At 41.2% G+C, this 20,300-nt stretch overlaps 1 protein-coding gene across 1 annotated transcript in view; it reads right to left on the reverse strand.

The window, feature by feature from the left end:
* The window catches only part of SORCS3 (sortilin related VPS10 domain containing receptor 3), a 632,329-nt gene that overhangs the window by 20,338 nt on the left and 591,691 nt on the right, over positions 1-20,300 (reverse strand). Inside the window, exons 19-21 of the mRNA XM_070363359.1 lie at positions 19,003-19,189; positions 12,611-12,744; positions 1,070-1,193 (exon numbers count right to left, since the gene is read on the reverse strand). Of these exons, the coding sequence (XP_070219460.1) occupies positions 1,070-1,193; positions 12,611-12,744; positions 19,003-19,189 (445 nt within the window). The remainder of the gene's footprint in view (positions 1-1,069; positions 1,194-12,610; positions 12,745-19,002; positions 19,190-20,300) is intronic.

Consider the following 20,300-nt stretch of genomic DNA (forward strand, 5'->3'; position numbering starts at 1 on the left):
AATGTGGTGCTCATTTATGCTATACAGCAAAGTGACCCAGTTTTATACAGATATACATTCCATTATGGTTTATCCTAGGAGACTGGATATAGTTCCCTACGCTACACAGTAGGACCTTATTGTCTATCCCTTCAAAATGTAATAGTTTACATCTACAAAGCCCAAACTCCCAGTTGCACTCCAATAAAAATGTTTAAAGTCTTCCAGGTGCCCAGTGAGAGAGCCTGAACCTCAAGTTTGCAGAGTTGTAGGAAAAGGCGCTCATCTGGGGTGAAGTGGAAGATACAAACTGAGTCAAAGTTTATAGTTTAAAGTTTATAGTTTAAAGTCACATACCCTAGTATAACTTTCCAGAAAATCCTGTTTTCTAGGATTTTCTTTTGGCTTTCTTTTTTTCTACAGTGGCTGTTTTTTGGGTCTGAGGGAGGTTCACTGAATGGTGATAAAAGCAGTTTGATTGAAAATTAACTTAATAATTAAGAATGGTCCTCCAGGATAAAGAACAGAATGGTGATTCTGTTTACCACTCTCCTGCCTTGTTTTATCCTTATATTCTTAGCCTTATTCTTATCCTTTGCAGCAAAAGATGTTAGAGTCTCCAACAACAAACAAAACACATCGGTTATGTATAGTTCATCTCAGTACTTAAGCTATGAGTTCCTCAAGAGCAGATACTGTAACTCCTCCAGCTTTTGAAATTACTGGTTCACACCTCACAAAGAATGGATGCTACCTGTGTGTTATAGATACCTTGGCGGTTCAACAGATTAAGATGCTTCAATGATAGTCTTTTTAGCTCAGCATCTCTTCAACTTATGGTTTATCCCTGTCTAATGAGACCATCAGGTTGTGATGCAGACATATCACGGAAGACAAACAATGCTTATCTGCACTTACTTCTCTAACAATCTCAGTATCTACTCCAGGACAAGTAAAGAAGTACCTTTAGATACCTTTTGTGGACATACATAATTTTCCCACAGCCTGGGCAATTTCCAAAACAGTCAGTGAATGCCACTCAGGTGGCTGGAGGGGATCACTGGGCAGAAAGGGGCATCACAGGGCTTACCGTGAACAGCGATATCTTTTGTGTCCTGGATGAGGGCATTCCCAGCGGCCACCTGGACAGTGATGGTATTAGTTCCCTCTGCTAGGAATGTGAAGGAAATGCTGCTGTCCAAGGTGATGAGGGGCTAAAAGAGAGAAGCCCAAACACTTACTTAGTCCTTTATGGGAATATTAGATTCCCTCCTTTCCTGTAAATCTCAGACTGTCACCAATCTGCATAGCATTTGCATATCCCCAAGGGATCCTAACTTGAAGAAGGAAGGAAAAAAATTGCACAGCTTTCTAAATTATATAGCTAGTATCCAGGAAGCATATTAATCTACTTGAAATACACTGTAAAATGCTCATTCTGAGAGATGAAGGTAAGACTGGGCACCATGGATTTTGTCCATCTTTCTGTTACTTCTCCTGGGGCAAAGTAGAAGCACCTTTTGTAATCTATTCCTAGTGACTCTGGGAATAGCTGATCACTTTCTCTTTTCCTCTAATATTTTGTGCGACTTATATTTTCATCATGTATTCCGTTGGGCCGCAAGATTTCTCAGAGAAGTGACCATATTTTATTTCTTTCTGAATCACCTACCTGCCTTTGGCATGTTGTCTTACATCTAGCAGAATCCATATATAAGTTGTATATACAGTCGTATTATTGATCTGTGTGTTTCATTGCAAGGCATTTCTAACAATTTAAATAAGCTGGGAAACAGAGAAACATGCATATCTGTGCTCACTTTTTAATCTTTTTTTTATTTTTCTGTCTTCCCCTGATCATAACAGATAGGACTTGCCAAAGATAAAGAGTGAAAGATAATAAGCACATGCTTTCCCTTAGAAATTAGGATCTCAGTAGAAGCAAGGGTTTATTGGAGAGAAGAGAATGCAGATTCTGAGATTAAAGTGTCATTATTCAGTGGTTATCTTGAGGCCCACGTCCTCTGAAGCTATCTGGTGTTTGCAAGGTAAGGCTTTTCTAAGGCAGCTCATGAATAGATGTCACAAGTGCAGATGAGCAGACCCCATCTCCTCTCTGTGGGTTAGGATGACAATAGGATAGAGCAGTGATGTCACCAGTTGTGAGGATGCATAGACTTGCCTTTTAAGAATGTGGATATCAGCCAGAGTTCACACAGCACATCTGTGCACCTGGATGCTGCAGAGGCTCAGGGATGCAGCATTCAGAGTATAGCGTCCCTTCTGCAAAACTGAAATCCCTTTCTAGCTCAGAATTTTCACCTGGGCCTCTGAAACAATCATTTGATTTTTTGGCTTTAAAATTCTATTGCTCTATTTTATGACCAAGCTGATGGCTGGAGTCGGACAGGATTAGACATTGCCCTAAGCTTCCTGACATCCTTTCTTCTCTGTTTGCTAAATGACAGAAGGAAGTGGGTGTGGAAAGTTATATTCTTTTTTATTAACTAAGGGTAAGCCCAGAGTCCAAGCATGCTTCCTCATACTTATGGTTCTGTGATGATATGCACAAGGATGTGAACTCATTAATTAAACCACAAATGAGGCACAAGTAGGTTCTGTGATGAACATCAACTCCAACAGACCAACGGTGACTGTTTAGTGTCCTGTGTTGAGAAGTCAAGTCAGGCTTAACACGGCAATATTGGCCATGGACATGGAATAAAGGAAAACTGTGTGCCACTGAGTGGCCATTGTTGGTGTAACAAGAACAGAGACTTGAAACTCTGGCTGAGTTTTATAGCATGTTACTATTTTAATGAATGACCTTGGGAAAAGTCTGTCCCTACTGTGGGCCTTAGCTTAAAGTTGTAAGGACTTATTCAGCAATAAGAACACACAGAATTAATGAATGGCTTTCGGCTAATTTTCTAGTTCCTACTAGTCAACCCATTAGGGCTTGTCTGTCAGAATGCCTTCAACTGTTTCATTACCTTAGTCATATTCTTTGGAAGGAAAATGAAATACATCTGTATACCCAACAGAATGACAAAAATTTCTTTAAAAATAATGACAAATATTGTTGAAGATGTGGAGCAACTAGAACTCTCATACGGTTTTGATGGGATGTACGATGGTGCAACTATGTAGGAAAAAGTTCACTTTTATAAGAAATTGTAATAATTTTTCCAAGATAATCATGCTATTTTATATTTATAGCTTAGCAATTGCAGTCTAGGAAATTTAGTCAAGATAAAAGAAAACATGTATCCACAAACAGAAGAAAATGCTCATAGCAGTTACATTCATAGTAGTCAAAAACTGAAATGAACCTAGAAGAATTTATCAATAGGAAAATGAATAAACAAGCCAAAGTGCATGCATTCAACAAAATCAAAAAGCAAATATTGATATACATAACAGTATGGATGAGTCTCAAAACCATGCTGCTGCTGCTAAGTAGCTTCAGTCGTGCCCAAGTCTGTGCGATCCCTTAGACGGCAGCCCATCAGGCTCCACCATCCCTGGGATTTTCCAGGCAAGAACACTGGAGCGGGTTGCCATTTCCTTCTCCAATGCATGAAAGTGAAAATTGAAAGTGAAGTCGCCCAGTTGTGTCTGACTCTTAGCGACCCCATGGACTGCAGCCTACCAGGCTCCTCCGTCCATGGGATTTTCCAGGCAAGAGTACTGGAGTGGGGTGCCATTGCCTTCTAAAAACCATAAGAAATGAAAGAAACCTTATATAAAAGAATTCATATGGTATGAATATGAAGTTCTATTAATAGAAAAGATAGATCTAATTCATGATGGGAAAAAATAGTGGTTGGTTCTGGGGTTTGGGGTGGGAATTTACTGAGAAGGGGTATAGAGAACTCTTGGAAGCAATGCTAATAATATATATCTTGATAGGAGTTTGGGTTATAAGTATGTGTATTTCTCAGAACTCAGGAAGTACAGACTTCAGATCTGTCCATTTTGTGATTGATACATTTCATACCTCCATGGAGGAAAAAGTGCAAACAAGTAAAGAACTCTAGCTAATGATTCGTAGCCTGAAGCATTAAGGATAAAATATATAGCTGTCTGAAATTTATTCTGAAATGAATTTAAAAAAATTAAGATCAGTTGATTGCTGGATAGAAGGATGGACAGATAAATAGACATGATAAAACAAGCAGAGTAGATGTTAATGATAGACTATGTGTTAATGATAGACTAAGGATGGACAGATAAATAGACATGATAAAACAAGCAGAGTAGATGTTAATATAGATTATATTGTCCATGGGATTCTCCAGGCAAGAATACTGGAGTAGGTTGCCATGCCCTCTTCCAATGATAAGACTACAGGTGGTAGGTATATGGATATTCACTGTAAAATTATTTCATCTTTTAATTTGTGTTTGAATTTTTTAATAATAAAATGTTGGGAGACAAACAAAACAGCAAAGGAATAACTGATCTGTTTTTAGTTTCTCTTGCTTCCATAAATTGTTCTCTCTGACCATAACTATATCACATTACCCTTCTGTTTTGGTTACTGCCCTCAGCTATCTCTAATCTCTTCCCACCTCTCACCATCAGGATCCTTTCTCCCCTAATGGTATTCTCTTCAAGGAATCTGGCTACCCACTCCAGTATTCTGGCCTGGAGAATTCCATGGACTGTATAGTCTATGGGGTCACAAAGGGTCAGACACGACTGAGATACTTTCAGTTTTTTTAAAGGAATCTGTGCTACTCCCACATCATCCTCAGCACTCAGGGGTCTACGTGGTCCCACTCTTCTTACTCTGCACACTCTTCTTGTCTTAGACTGGGCTGGGCAACCTGAAAGGAGAGGGATTCCTCCCGCTCCAGCAGATCTGACTTTCTCCCCTCTGGCTGCTTTCCTAGCAGATCCAGGAACCAAGCAAGGAAATGCCAGCTGAGGTGGGAGGGAGCATGCCATCCCACCAGCCAGTCAGGGCTCTGAGCCACAGCAAACTGTGTCAAATGAGCACACTTGGCCTCCAGGGCAGCAGACCACAGGCTTCCACGCTAGAGAGATGGCAGAATCTAATTTTGTTTTTCAAATTGCTTTTGTTTTTCATCAGCTATTATGGCATGATGGCTGATTTCACCTCCCTTGCAAAGCTGGAACACTCCACGGAATTCTTGAGTTCTTCACTGGCCACCCATGTCTAGTGCACAACACTAAATTAAATCAAGTATTTTAAGGTTCATTTACTAAATCTATTAGGCAAGCAGACACATTTATTAAGCCAGACCTCTGTTAATCCCAGCAAATTGGCCTTTTAGAGCCCCACAAATCCAACATGCGGCCAATTGACTTCTCTGTGTTTTGTCCAAGCTGCACGGGCAGCCCACGGCAAGGCTCATGGCCTGCGTAGGCTGTGGGTTACATCCCTGCCCACAAAGAGTCCCTTATGTGCAACAGGTCACATCCTATCCAGTAAACCCAGCAAGACATCAGCAAAGCTCTTGAGCGACTACATAGTTAGAAGATATCCCCCTGAATAATGGATCTGGGAGCTTCACAGAAATGTGGGGATGAAGCCTACACCATTTTCCCACAGTAAATCAACATAGAATATTATCAAATGTCCACAGTTTAAATGCATACCCTGATAAAAACTTGCCATTCCCAAATTAGACAGACTATGCAATCAGTACGCTTATCTCCCTTAAAAGTTTTAGCAGATTCCACAATAACATGTGCGTGTATGTTCAGTTACTTCAGTCAGCTCTGACTTTGTGCAATTCTATGGACTGCAGCTGGCCAGGCTCCTCTGTCCATGGGACTCTCCAGGGAAGAATTCTGGAGTAGGCTGCCATGCCCTCCTCCACAGGATCTTTCCAACCCAGGGATAGAACCCACTTTTTTAAGTCTCCTGTGCTGGCAGTGGGGTTCTTTACCACTGAGCCACCTGGAAAGCCCACTCTCTTACAATATCCTCTTCTAAATATGAATTTCTATGACAAAATAAAACGTATTCATTTGTCATTTAAAGCCATTGGTCACCTATCCACTCCAATTTTAGTTGTTATGCAATTCATCCCAAATGAATCCCACTTTGGTAGACTCAGTCAACACAGAACAAAAACATACCCAAAGCCTTACCACTGCATACAAATCCCTTCCCTCCTTTCTGCCCCAATTCTATTGCTCCTTCAATGCCAGCTTAGGACCAGCTCCATACATGACTTGCTCTAAGACCAAGAAGCCCTGCATCCATCACCCACTAAGCTGCTTGGCTGGGCCAATAATGTTATATTCCTATTACCATAGCTTATAGTATCTATTCTTGGATGTTAACCTCATATTCTCAAATAGAGGACTTTACCATCTGAGCCTCAAATAGAGCCTCAAATAGAGGCTCAGATGGTAAAGCATCTGCCTATAATGCGGGAGACCCGGGTTTGATCCCTAGGTCAGGAAGATCTCCTGGAGAAGGAAATGGCAACCCACTCCAGTATTCTTGCCTGTAAAATCCCATGGATGGAGGAGCCTGGTAAGCTACAGTCCATGGGGTGGCAAAGAGTCAGACACGAATGAGCAACTTCACTCACTAAGGGGAACAAATGAAATTTATACTGTTTTTGTGTTCCTCATAACAGCTAGCACAAAATACAAGTTCTTGAGAAAGACTCATGGAACTCCTGATATAATTTCACATTTGCTAATAGGTTTGAAGGTATACGGGCCTACAGTTGGATTTTAGGAACACTTGGTCCCTTCCATTTATGTATACATCGTCATACTTGAGCACCAATAACTGTGTGTGTATTCATCGTGCCTTCTTATCAGAAACGTAATTTCCCTGAAGGTAGAGACAAAGTGCTCTTTTATTCCTAAGGGCACCAAACAGAGGGTTGACTATAAATATTTGGGGGGATGTCAACTGATTCTTTTTTAAATAAAATTTTATTTATTTATTTGGCCTACGCCAGGTCTTAGTCGTGGCATGTAAACTCTTAGTTGTACATAAGGGATCTAGTTTCCCAACCAGGGATCGAACCCAGGTTCTCTGCATTGGGGAAGAGGAGTCTTAGCCACTGAACCATGAGGGAAGACCCTCAACTGATTCTTACTGGGAGGTTGACTTAATTCAACCACTGGGGTGAAACTGTCCAATTCACCTGGTCACAACACACAGATATACACACACAAGCCAATTTCTCTTTCATCAGTGATATTCTGATGACTAAATACAATAATGTATATAAAGACAGTAGTAGAAATAAATGCTCAAAATTAGTATCTGCCCCTTTCACAGATCAGTTTGTTTATGAAGGGCAGCCAACTAGCTCGACACTCAGAGCACTCAACAACCACCCAAAGAAACTCATTTGCCAGGAAAATTCTCACTGGATCAACTTTTCAACACTATGGCCACCTTAATGTTTTTCTGTCTTGATGCTGGCAAAAGCACTGAAAATATACCTTTTTTAACTAGCAGAATAACCATGCTTAGAGGTGGGAGAGAAATCTGTGGAACCATGTCAGATTTGCGCCCCCCAAGAGGTATATCCCACTGATACAACGGCTAAGCACAACAGTGACTGATATCTTCAAGTGCTTAGATATGTTCTAAGCACTTAAGTACCTTTCCTTATTAATCTTCAAAGCAATACTAGAATATAGTCTCTGCTAGCCTTACTCTGACATTACAATGAACAAAACTGAGGCACAGAGCAATTACCTGATTTGATCAAAGACATACAACAAAGAAGAACCTGTATCGGGACCCCAATCCAGGCTTGTCTCATTTCAATACCACTCTGTTTGAATGCCTCTAATGTACTCTCATTCTCTTGGTTCTTTGGAAACAAAAACCAACCAGTAGAATCTTTGATATCTAAGTATTTTTACACTGTATGCTCATTATAAGTAGAATTCTTAACCAAAGGAATACTTAAGGTCATTGTCAATAAAAAAATAATACTATAATGGCTTTCTGCAATGTTAAAATTCCCCCCTCATAATATGGCACAATATAAATTAGAGAGGCAGATAATTTCAAATAATAACTCAGTGATGTTCATGGATTAGATGTTTTTATTCTTGACTTAGAGAAAAGTACACTGAGCTTCAAACTAACACAGATGATTATCTGAGAAATAGAAACGACTCTCCAATCACACTGTCCACTTCTCCATTGATCAAATATTTATTAGACACTGTCTGGTATTTCAGGTCACAGAATCAACACACAAAGAAAAAAACTGGTGCCACAGAGAAGCACTGTCCTCAGTTCCTTGTGAGCAGTTGAGTAAATCATTGTGCTTATGATAGCCAAGAACTGCCCTCTGCACACAGTCATCTCCCTGGAGAGTCCACAGGTGAACAAACACTAGAGAAAAGAACTCCCTGGCTGGACAGCCCAGACCTCACATCCTCTGAGGTGAAATGAACTTAAAGTCCTTCTCTTTCAGATGTTCTCCTCCCAGAAATCTTTTTCTTTTTCTTTCACCATGTTTATGTCTGCTAGTGTTTGAAGCAGAATTTTAGGGTCTATGAGCTCTTGGGCTTCCCTTGTGTCTCAGCTGGTAAAGAATCTGCCTTCAATTTGGGAGACCTGGGTTCGATCCCTGGGTGGGGAAGATCCCCTGGAGAAGGGAATAGCTACCCATTCCAGTATTCTGGCCTGGAGAATTCCATGGACTGTATAGTCCATGGGGTTGCAAAGAGTTGGACATGACTGAGTAACTTTCACTTCACTGCACTTCGTGAGCTCCCAGAGACAAACTGAGTGATGCAAAGAAAGCATCCTGGGGCTGGGAATGGTACTGGTATAGACGGGAGTGAGGACACCTGGGTTCTGGCTCAAGAGTGAACCAGATGTTTGCCTTTAGAATGCTCATCTCACATAGGGAGCTTCAAGACTGTAATGTACCAAAGGGGCATCTTATTAACTAACCTCCTTACCTATTGTCCCAGTGCACAATAACACTAGAAATGCAAAAGGATCATAGCCTATACTAAGAAATTAAAAGTCCACAGCACAAAGGATACAAACAGAAAATTGTCCTTGGGGTCCCATAAATCTAATTGTCTTTTATCAACCCATCCTAACTGCCATATTTTATGCAAAAAAAAAAAAAGAGCATCATTTAGTGAGTACCTAATCTATGCCAGGGAAATACAGATTATTTTACTTAGTTTTCACAAAAATCAAGAAGACATGGGCATTAGTCTCTCAGTTTTCAGTTAAGTGCATTAAATGTTAGGTTGAATCACTTGATCCAGCTCACACAAACAACATGCAGCAATGCTAGAAACCTAACCCTTTTCTTTCTGAACCCACAGTACATATTCTCCACACCATATAATCAGTTCAGTCACTCAGTCATGTCCTAATCTTTGTGACCCCATGGACCGCAGCACACCAGGACTTCCTGTCCATCACCAACTCCCAGAGTTTACTCAAACTCTTGTCCATTGAGTCAGTGATGCCATCCAACCATCTTATCCTCTGTCGTCTCCTTCTCCCCCTGCCTTCAATCTTTCCCAGCATCAGTGTCTTTGCCAACAAGTCAGTTTCTCGCATCAGGTGGCCAAATATTGGAGTTTCAGTTTCAGCATCAGTCCTTCCAATGAACACCCAGGACTGATTTCCTTTAGGATGGACTGGTTGGATCTCCTTGCAGTCCAAGGGACTCTCAAGAGTCTTCTCCAACACCACAGATCAAAAGTATCAATTCTTTGGTACTCAGCTTTCTTTATAGTCCAACTCTCACATCCATACATGACTACTGGAAAAACCATAGCTTTTATTGATTGACCTTTGTTGGCAAAGTAATGTCTCTGCTTTTAATATGCTGTCTAGGTTGGTCATAACTTTCCTTCCAAGGAGCAAGCGTCATTTAATTTCATGGCTGCAGTCACCATCTGCAGTGATTTTGGAGCCCAGAGGTGAAGTCCCTCACTGTTTCCATCATTTCCGCTTCTCTTTGCCGTGAAGTGATAGGACGAGATGCCATGATCTTAGTTTTCTGAATGTTGAGTTTTAAGCCAACCTTTTCACTCTCCTCTTTCACTTTCATCAAGAGGCTCTTTAGTTCTTTTCTCTCTGCCATAAGGGTGGTGTCATCTGTGTATCTGAACTTATTGATATTTCTCCCAGCAATCTTGATTCCAGCTTATGCTTTGTCCATCTAAGCATTTCGCATGATATACTCTGCATATAAGTTAAATCAGCAGGGTACTCCGTTCCCTATTTGGAACCAGTCTGTTGTTTCGTGTCCAGTTCTAACTGTTGCTTTCTGACCTGCATACAGATTTCTCAGGAGGCAGGTAAGCTGGTCTGGTATTTCCATCTCTTGAAAAATTTTGCAAGTTGGTTTTGATCCACACAGCCTAGGCTTTGGAGTAGTCAATAAAGCAGAAGTAGATGTTTTCCTGGAACTCTCTTGCTTTTTCAATGATCTTAGTTTTCTTACTAAGCACCATTATATGGTGCCTCATTTTACTTAGCACCATATAATGCTGTTTCCCTAAACAAAAGCAGGACTCACAATACTGTAAATCAACTCAGAAGCAGGAATGAATCATATTCTACTCTTACTGTGCAAGATCTGAAGTTCTGTTTGTTCATCTCAAACAAACAAAATGGGCATTGTTCCATTCCTTTTAAAAAGGAATTATTACATGGCAACTGAGTATTTATTTTTTGTACAGTCCTTCTGTGTATTCTTGCCACCTCTTCTTAATATCTTCTGCTTCTGTTAGGTCCATCCCATTTCTGTCCTTTATTGAGCCCATCTTTGCATGAAATGTTTCCTTGGTATCTCTAATTTTCTTGAAGAGATTTCTAGTCTTTCCCATTCTATTGTTTTCCTCTATGTCTTTGCACTGATCACTGAGGAAGGCTTTCTTATCTCTCCTTGCTATTGTTTGGAACTCCGCATTCAAATGGGTGTATCTTTTCTTTCCTCCTTTGCCTTTTGCTTCTCTTCTTTTCTCAGCTATTTGTAAGGCCTCCTCAGACAGCCATTTTGCCTTTGTACATCTTATTCATTATGCCAAAGCCTTTGACTGGGTGGATCACAACAAATTGTGGAAAATTTTTAAAGAGATGGGAATACCAGACCACCTGACCTGCCTCCTGAGAAATCTGTATGCAGGTCGACAAGCAACAGTTAGAACTGGACATGGGTCTACAGACTGGTATCAGGAAAGGAGTATGTCAAGGCTGTATGTTGTCACCTAGCTTATTTAACTTATATGCAGAGGACATCATGCGAAATGCCAGGCTAGATGAAGCACAAGCTGGAATCAAGATTTTCAGGAGTAATATCAATAACCTCAGATATGCAGATGACACCACCCTGATGGCAGAAAGCCAAAAAGAACCTCTTGGTAAGAGTGAAAGAAGAGAGTGAAAAAGTTGGCTTAAAACTCAACATTCAGAAAAGTAAGATCATAATCACTGCATGGTAAATACATGGGGAAACAGTGGAAACAGTGACAGACTTTATTTTGGGGGGCTCCAAAATCACTGCAGATGGTGACTGCAGCCATGAAATTAAAAGACACTTGCTCCTTGGAAGAAAAGCTATGACCAACTTAGACACCATATTAAAAAGCAGAGACATTACAATGCCAACAAAGGTCCGTCTAGTCAAAACTATAGTTTTTCCAGTAGTCACGTATGGATGAGAGAGTTGGACTAGAAAGAAAGCTGAGCACCAAAGAATTGATGCTTTTGAACTGTGGTGTTGGAGAAGACTCTTAAGAGTTCCTTAGACTGCAAGGAGATCCAACCAGTTCATCCCAAAGGAAATCAGTCCTGAATATTCATTGGAAGGACTGATGCTGAAGCTGAAACTCCAATACTTTGACCACTTGATGTGAAGAACTGACTCATTTGAAAAGACCCTGATGCTGGGAAAGATTGAAGGCAGGAGGAGAAGGGGATGACGAGGATGAGATAGTTGGATGGCATCACTGACTCAATGGACATGAGTTGAGTAAACTCCAGGAGTTGTCGATGGACAGGGAGGCCTGGTGTGCTGCAGTCTATGGGGTCACAAAGTCAGACACAACAGAGCGACTGAACTGAACTGAAGTGACTTTCTCAATGTGTGTGTGTGTTAGTTGCTCAGTCATGTTCAACTCTTTGCGACCCATGGACTGTAGCCTCCAGGTTCCTCACTGCATGGGATTCTCCAGGCAAGAATGTGGGAATGTGTTTCCATGTCCTTCTCCAGAGGATCTTCGCAACCCAGGGACTGAACCAGGGTCACCTAGAATTGCAGGCTGATTATTTACCATTAAATGACTTTCTTGATATTATACACCTAATGAGTAGAAAGGCTAGGATTAAAACAAAACAGAGCAAAATGAGTATTAGAAAAATTGATCAGAGGAGCAAGAACAACCAGGTTTGTATAATCTTTTCTTCCTTAGGATATTTGAAGTTCCCCTATTATAGCAATGAAGTTGGTGTGGGAAGGTATGTCATATTCATTGACGTGGATTCCAAGCTTCATTGAGTATCCGTTATTGCCCACATCCCCCTGTGCTCCCAGCATCAAACAGAAGTTAGAACATGGGATCATCTAAGCAGATACCAATCAGAAAGGGTCAAATCTAGGCAGATACTAATCGATAAGGGCCAAACCTTTGTACTATTGCCGAACCACCAGAAATACGTAAGAGTCCCCAGTTGGCTGGGCCACACAACTGCACTGATGTTGACCTCCTTATTTCTTATGGCAACAAAGGGAACCCGGAGATGAACATGCTCCACAGGACCTAAGGGAACGAGGAAAACAATGTCAGTGTTTCTATTCCCAAAATAAACAAAAGCTCACATTCCCAGATTCTTTTTATCTTTACCATCATCTATAATAAAACAACAATCGCAAACTCACAGATGTTGAGGTGTGTGTGTATGTGTGTGTGTGCGTGTGTGTGTGTGTGTGTGTGTATGCTTGAAATGAAGCACTGCAAACAACAGGGAACTCAATTTGGGCTTCAGATTGAGTGACATCTGAACTTAACTTCCATCTGATGATCCCACCACAAATGCTTATGAACCTCAAATCTAAGGACAAAGCTAGTTTACTGGACACTTAGCCAAAAAATAGGAAGATAAAAAGCGATCTCTTGCATATCTGCTGATTAGCCTGTATCGTGATTGGGGGTTGGTGCATTGTATGGAGGGCTCTGCCATTATCCTCAATTGTTAATTGGTTCCATCTTGTTCAACAATCGGCCATTGTGCCTGTCATCTGCAACACTCAGTGGGTGTCACTCAGAAGCTGGCAGGGCTGTATTATGAAAAGAAAAAAGCCTGTCTCCTTAAATTGAAAAGAAATAAATGCCAGGTTCACAAATAATAATAATTTTAAAAGCTGTTTGCCAAAAGGTGACCAAACATTTTTTTTGCTCCTCAGAAAACTGATGTAAGCAGTCTCAAGTTCTAAACTAGCATGTAAGAGAATAGACTGGAATCCATTCTATGCATAAGTGAGAATTTTAATTTAATTCATTTTCAAAATAACATGAGAGGAGGAAAACGCTGAAGAAAAATGTTAATGAGTCAGCACTGCATTTGTGGGGCAGATATGTTATTTTTTAATTCTGTGGGCTTTTCTCCCCAACTCTTACCCTTTTCTTTTTCCTTTTCTTTTTTTTTCCCTACCCACTGCCTTTCCTCCCTTTGCTCCCTTCCTCCACTTTTCCCTTTCTTACATCCTTTCTACTTCACCAGATCCAACTAAAATGTTCTAGTTATCTGCCCACACTTTGCTGGAACACATTTTCTGGTTTCCAACACGATAATGTTGATGAGCTAAAGTAACTAAAGGTCACAGCTGTAGCAAGGACATCTCTTTATCCTTGGAACCTTGAGTCCGTCTCTTGAGTGGGGCATTTTCCAGGCCACCAAGGCTTCACTAATGACATCCTTGGTTATTTTGGAGATGGCTCAGTTTAAAGGGAAGAAAGCAGAAAGATATTTTTTACTTCTGCTCCTATTTAATTTTGGCTGTATGACCTTTTCTTCTATTTTACATAACTTTGACCCTACACAGGCTGTTACACTGTCCTTTGCCTTCCTTACAGTAATAAGAACATATGAAGGTGATCTGGGGATATTAAAAGTATCATATAATTAGTTATGGGCTGACACTATTTCCACCACCACTACCACACCATCATGGCTCCTGTTTATCATTGGGTTAAAGTCTGTCTTACAAGAGTGGGCATTATTGTGAATCTCATTCGTACCTCCTGTGTCATAGGTAAATTTATATTGGGAGAAAAGGTGTTTGGACAGGAACTGAGATCAGATGAGGAGATCAGCCAGACCTGCTTGCCACTGTCCAGATGGTATTTTTCTGAACAATCAACAAAGTATTCAAGAATCTGTGTATCTACAGTGCAAAAACACTCTGCCTACAGCTCTCTCAGCTGACCCCAGGCATATAGCATTTCAAGATTTCTTCCAACAAACAGTTTCAAACCCGTCACTTCAGATACACATTTGGCTAAAGGCTTAATTATTTTCAACTCGTGAGCCTGTTTAATTATTTTTGTATGGTTTGATTGTGGGCTAGAATTTAGAAAATACTGGCTAGTTTTCATTTCTTTACTCAATTTTAGGAGTTCATCTGGTTAAACTCTCTTTGCTGTTTGTGCTTTATTGATCTTTGTGGAAGAAATACGGCAATGGGAAGGGGTCCCTGACCAGGCCATGTCCTGGGAGGGAGATGAGAAACCTGGGTCTTACTTTAACACCTCTGAGTCCTTCTTCATGCCCACATTCAGATTTCTCACTCTCCCCGTGATGGGAATGGAGTCCCTTTATCCTCAAGGTCAATGCTTCTGTTTTGTTGTTTAATTGAAGTATAGTTGATTTACAATATTGCATTAGTTTCAGGTATACAGCAAAGTGATTTAGTTATACATACATACCTACCTACATACATACATATATTCTTTTTTCTATTCTAGGTTATTATAAGATATTGGATAGAATTCCCTGTGTTGTACAGTAAATCCTTGTTGCTTATTTATCTTATATATGGTAGTGTGCATCTGTCATCACATACTTCTAATTTACCCCCACCCTATTCCCCTTTGGTAACCATAAGTTTGTTTTCTATGTCTGTGAATCTGTTTCTGTCTTGTAAATAAGTTCATTTGTACTATTTTTTAGACAACGCTCCTATTCTTAGCTCTCTCCTTCAAAATGTGCAGAGCCCATCCTGCTGGCCAGCTCATGAGAACCCTGCACTTTTTCCACATTGCTATGATTCACAGCACTGGACAGGCTTCTCAGTTTTCTGTTACTCAGACATCTCCACTCATCTAAGACTCACATTGTGGGGCATTTTGATGCCCCCAAACATAAAATGAGACCTTCTTCTCCCTACTGTGCTCAGTCTCTCAGTCTCATTTGACTCCTTGTGACCTTATGGACTATAGTCTGCCAGGCTCCTCTGCCCATGGAATCTTCCAGGCGAGAATACTGGAGTGGGGTGCCATTTCCTACTCCAGGAGATCTTCCGATCCAGGGATTGAATCTGCATCTCTTACGTTTCCTGCATTGCCAGGGGAATTCTTTACCACTAGTGTCACCTGGGAAGCCCTCTTCTCACCAAATTCATGCCAAACACAAAAGGGGTGGAGCCTCCATGAATTAGAACACCATCAAGCACAGCCACATATATGCCAGTTTCAGGACAAGTAAACATAATCTCAAGGAACAACACTAAACAGCTTTTTAGAGCAAAGAACCTGAGCCAGAAACTCCAGGCTTCTACCTACAGATAAACCATGGATTGGAGAGAAGAGAGCCGGGAGGATTCAGAAGGGAATACAGGAAACTCCTAAAATCCTCACTGTCAAAGAGTGTTCTTTTTAATAAAAATCTAATAATCTGTGAGAGATTGGTTATTATGGGCGGCTAACAGCTACTTTTGTTAGCTAATGGCCCAAGGTGAGGCCAAGAGCAGTTTCCACTATAATAACTGTCTGGTAAATGCAGCCATGATTGATTTGGAGGGAATTATGAGCACGATAAAAGTTTCAAGGAACATTTCCTCCTTCACGCACATAACCCACAATATAAACCTGTTCCTCACTGTTGTTGTTTTTGCCATTGAAGTACACTGGTCTTTGTGCCCAGCAGACAAGGTCCACTCTTGGGAGAATTAGGAACATGGGTGGGGCAGGTCGTTGGAACAGAGGAAAGTAAATTTGTTTTTTAAAAAGACCTGTGTGTAAGACTGGCCCTTTTCTGGCATAAGGGAACTTGGCTCTCAGTGTGTTTCCAGTCAACAGTTAGCTGATAGGACTGGTTCACTCTGCCTAGAATTTTTTTTCTTCTTTTAAGCAATGATATGGTTTATTCTAGGGCTTCCCTGGTTAAAGAATCTGCCTGCAATGCAGGAGACCTGGGTTCGATCCCTGGGTCAGGAAGATCCCCTGGAGAAGGGAACAGCTACCCATACCAGTATTTTTGCTTGGAGAATTCTGTGGACAGAGGAGCTGGTAGACTACAGTCCATGGAGTAGCAAAGAGTCGGATATGACTGAGAGACTAGGCACACACACATACATGGTTTATTCTGAAAAAAGTATTTTCCTCAGGAAGTCTGGAAATTTTGTGCACACTAGGCAGAGGATGGCTATTTGATCAGTCCCCAGTAGAAGACACGGCCACTGAGTTTGCAATGAGCTTTTCTGGTAAACAGCCCTTCATACGCATTGCTCTAACTCATTGCTGGAGGAATTATGCATGTTCTGTGGGACTCCATGGGAGAGGACTTTTGGAAGTTTGCACTTTGTTTCCTACAGACTTTGACCCACAGGCCTTTTCTCTTTGTTGATCTCTCTCTGCTAATCAGTGTAATGAATCAAAGTCTGAAGTATGACTATATGCTGAGACTTGCAAGTCCTTCCAGCAAATCACTAAACCTGGGAGAGGATGTCTTGGGGACCCTGACACATACACATAATCCAATTTGATTCTCAGAGCCTCACTATAATCTAAATATTACAGGAGAGGGATCAGAAGTTTGTAAAGACTAAGAAAGTTGACAGATATTAAACATTTCACAAAAGGATATGATCAGTATTCAAATGCAGGTCGTTTTTGCTCCAAACTTGGCTTGTAAACACCCTGCACACCACCCACCTGGGTTTCTGACCTGGTGCTGCTGGCACAGAAAGATTATAGACGGTGTGGTGTGATTATCACCACTGGGCTATTGATGGCCCATTTCTAGCAGTCTTTTTCCTCCCTCACCAGAATGTAAACTCTGCAAGAGGGGGGCCATCTTTCTATACTGCGTCCCCAGTATCTAGAAATATATTAAGAACTCAACAAATAGTCATTGAATAAAATAGTGAACGACTGGATGTGTTATTTGTAATTCCTATTTACTATTGTTGCAAGAGACCTATAGAGCAAGGTACCAGTTAGAATTAAGCCATTTTAAAACTGAAGTTCAGAAGTTTTAGAGAAGAAATCATTTACCCCATGGTCCACTAGCTTGGTGTCTTTAAGGATATATCATCCAGGCCTTTCTCCATGCACTTCCCTCATCGCTGCTGGTCCTTATACTATTAGTGTAACCAGAATGCTAGGAGACCAGCTAGTCACTGTCTGCCACGGACTTTTAAGTGTAGGGTTTTTATATTTTTACTGAGTTGTTAATAGAAAAAGTGTCTCTTATGTTCACCTAGGTTCTTTTAAGCATTTAATTTTCACCATATGTAGCATGTATGAGTGTGTGTGCTCAATCGCTCAGCATGTCTGAAACTTTGAGAGCCCACGGACTGCAGTCCACCAGCCTCCTCTGTCCATAAGATTATTCTGGCACGAACACTGGAGTTTTGTTGCAATTTCCCCCTCTAGGTGATCTTCCCAACCCAGGGATCGAAACTGCATCTCCTGTGACCCCTCCATTGGTGGGTGGATTCTTTACCACTGAGCCACCTGGGAAGACCATCAGATATAGCATAGCCTCTAAACTCTTGTGGGGTGTATAAGTAAAAACTACAGTAGTCCTTAGACCCATGATTATCACTACAAAGTATAGGAAACCAATAACAGTCCCAAAACAACATTTCCTTAACCCAACATTTTAAATCATATTTAGGTTTCAATTTATCTAAGTCAAGTTCCAGGATATCAAAGACACAAAATAAATCCAGGACTAACACACTACTTTGGAACTTCAACTGGTGGTTTCTTCCCTGGTGACTCAGACAGTAAAGAATCTGCCTGTGATGTGGGAGACGGGGGTTCAATCCCTGGGTCGGGAAGATCCCCTGAAGAAAGGAATGGCTACCCACTCCAGCATTCTTGCCTGGAAAATTTCATGGACAGAGAGCCTGGTGGGCTACAGTCCCTGGGGTAACAAAGAGTCAGATACGACTGAGTGACTAACACTTTCACTTTTCAAGCAACAGCCAACAGCCATGAAACAAATTCTAGGACAACAAAACTGTTGGGGAGTTCTTAGAATTATTTACATCTGGGATAAACTTGAAGTAACCTTGGGTGTAAGAATTAAGTTACTTTACGTGTTCAGTTCTACATATAAAACAATTTGGGCACGTGTTTCTTTAATCCTTCTTTGGCTCTTTCAGTGGAAAGAACAATTTACTTTGATTTGTGCTGCCTTCACTCAGAGTAACTTAAAAATGAGCCTGTGGCTGTGAACCAGATGGTTCCTCTCTCCCTCTATTTTAGCAGCCTCCAATGCAAGGGACTTTTACCCAAATATGTGTTTGCATGTGCACACTTACATCAGAACAGAGTGGAGCTGAAAAGGAGAGACTAGGTGGTAACATTTTCCAAATTTTCAAAATAATCCGTCTACTTTAGCATCATGAAATGCCAACATAGATGAACTCACATCTGTCTTTTGACTGGGGTTATCATTTGTGGTAGTAGTCATACCAATTCCAGCTCAGTGAGGGATCTCAGGAAGCCTGAACAGAAGAAGTAGTCAACCGGGAGCAGAGTAAGGGAGGGGTGGTTCAAGCTACTTACAAACCACATGCAGGAAGAGGACCGCTGTGTCTGAGCCTAGGTTGTTCTCCGCATAGGCTGTCACCTGGAAGATGCCTGCACTCTTGTACACGTGCTTGATGCCGTCCTCAATGGGACTGAAATTAGCGTAGGACACTGCAATCCCGTCCCCAAAGTCAAGCTGGATGTTTGTCCTTTGGAGATCACCCTGCAAAGGGGAATAGCAGCTGGCCTGGGCCCATTTGCATGGTCCAGCCCGACTCCTCTCTGATGCTTGGTCCTCTGCCTTCAGCATCACCCCTAGAGGCCTGAATCTCCCTCAAACACCCTCCTGAAACACTCTCAACACAATCATCAGACTCTGTCTGATAGCTACTGGGCACTGTGAACAGGTACTATGGGTCTATTGCCCTTCTATGCCCAAACTCAGGTAGCCTGATGTGGCTGATATTAGCAATTATGGAGAAGGTAGAGCCTCTATGAAGCTCTGAAATGTGGAAGCCAAGGGCCTCCCTCGATCGCTCATGGACATTAATTGTTCCTCTCTTGTTTCATGATAATAATAATAGTAGTAACAGCTAACACTGATAAAGCTTCTTTTCAGTTCCAAGGAATTAGTCCCCTCATAACTCTAAAATGTAGAAAGTATTACTGTTCCCATTTTAGAAATGAGGACACAAATAAAGGAATTAAAGGAATTAGACCAAAGCCTCTGTAGCCAATAGTGGAAGGGCCAAGTTTTGAACCCAAGTAGTCTGGTGTCAGTACTCTCAACCACCGTGCTGTTATTGGAATTTTCCTATTTTTTAGTATTTATCACTAGGTTCCAAGCATGATGCTAATCGCTTAACACATTTTATATAATACCACCTTCAAAATAACTCTGTGAGATAGGATAATTATTTCCATTCTACAGATAAATACTGCACACCTGCTGAAAATATACCTGTGCTCTGTTGATCTTGGCTTTCCCTAAACTTGCCTAAGCCCCCTCTTCCCTGAAGCATTTTTTGACCATCTCAGCTCACAGGTATTTCTGCCTCGAGGGATGCCAAGAGCCACCTGGGCCCACCTGAGGAGGTGATGTCAGTGGTTTAGTTGAGTGCATCTTACCACCCCAAGTCGATCCTTAGCTTCCTAAGAGCTAACACTGAACCCCATCCTTTCTTGTACTTCATTGTACTTGTACATTGTACTTGAACTTTCTTGTACTTCATCCCACTTTATTGGGCTGACAGTTTGGATAAATTCAACTGAACCTAACCATAAGATAAGGGTTCTGGATGAAAAAAGAAGAATCAGGTTTCTCTGCTTATTTA

Source organism: Bos mutus, chromosome 26, assembly GCF_027580195.1.
Source record: "Bos mutus isolate GX-2022 chromosome 26, NWIPB_WYAK_1.1, whole genome shotgun sequence".
Lineage (NCBI taxonomy): Eukaryota > Metazoa > Chordata > Mammalia > Artiodactyla > Bovidae > Bos > Bos mutus.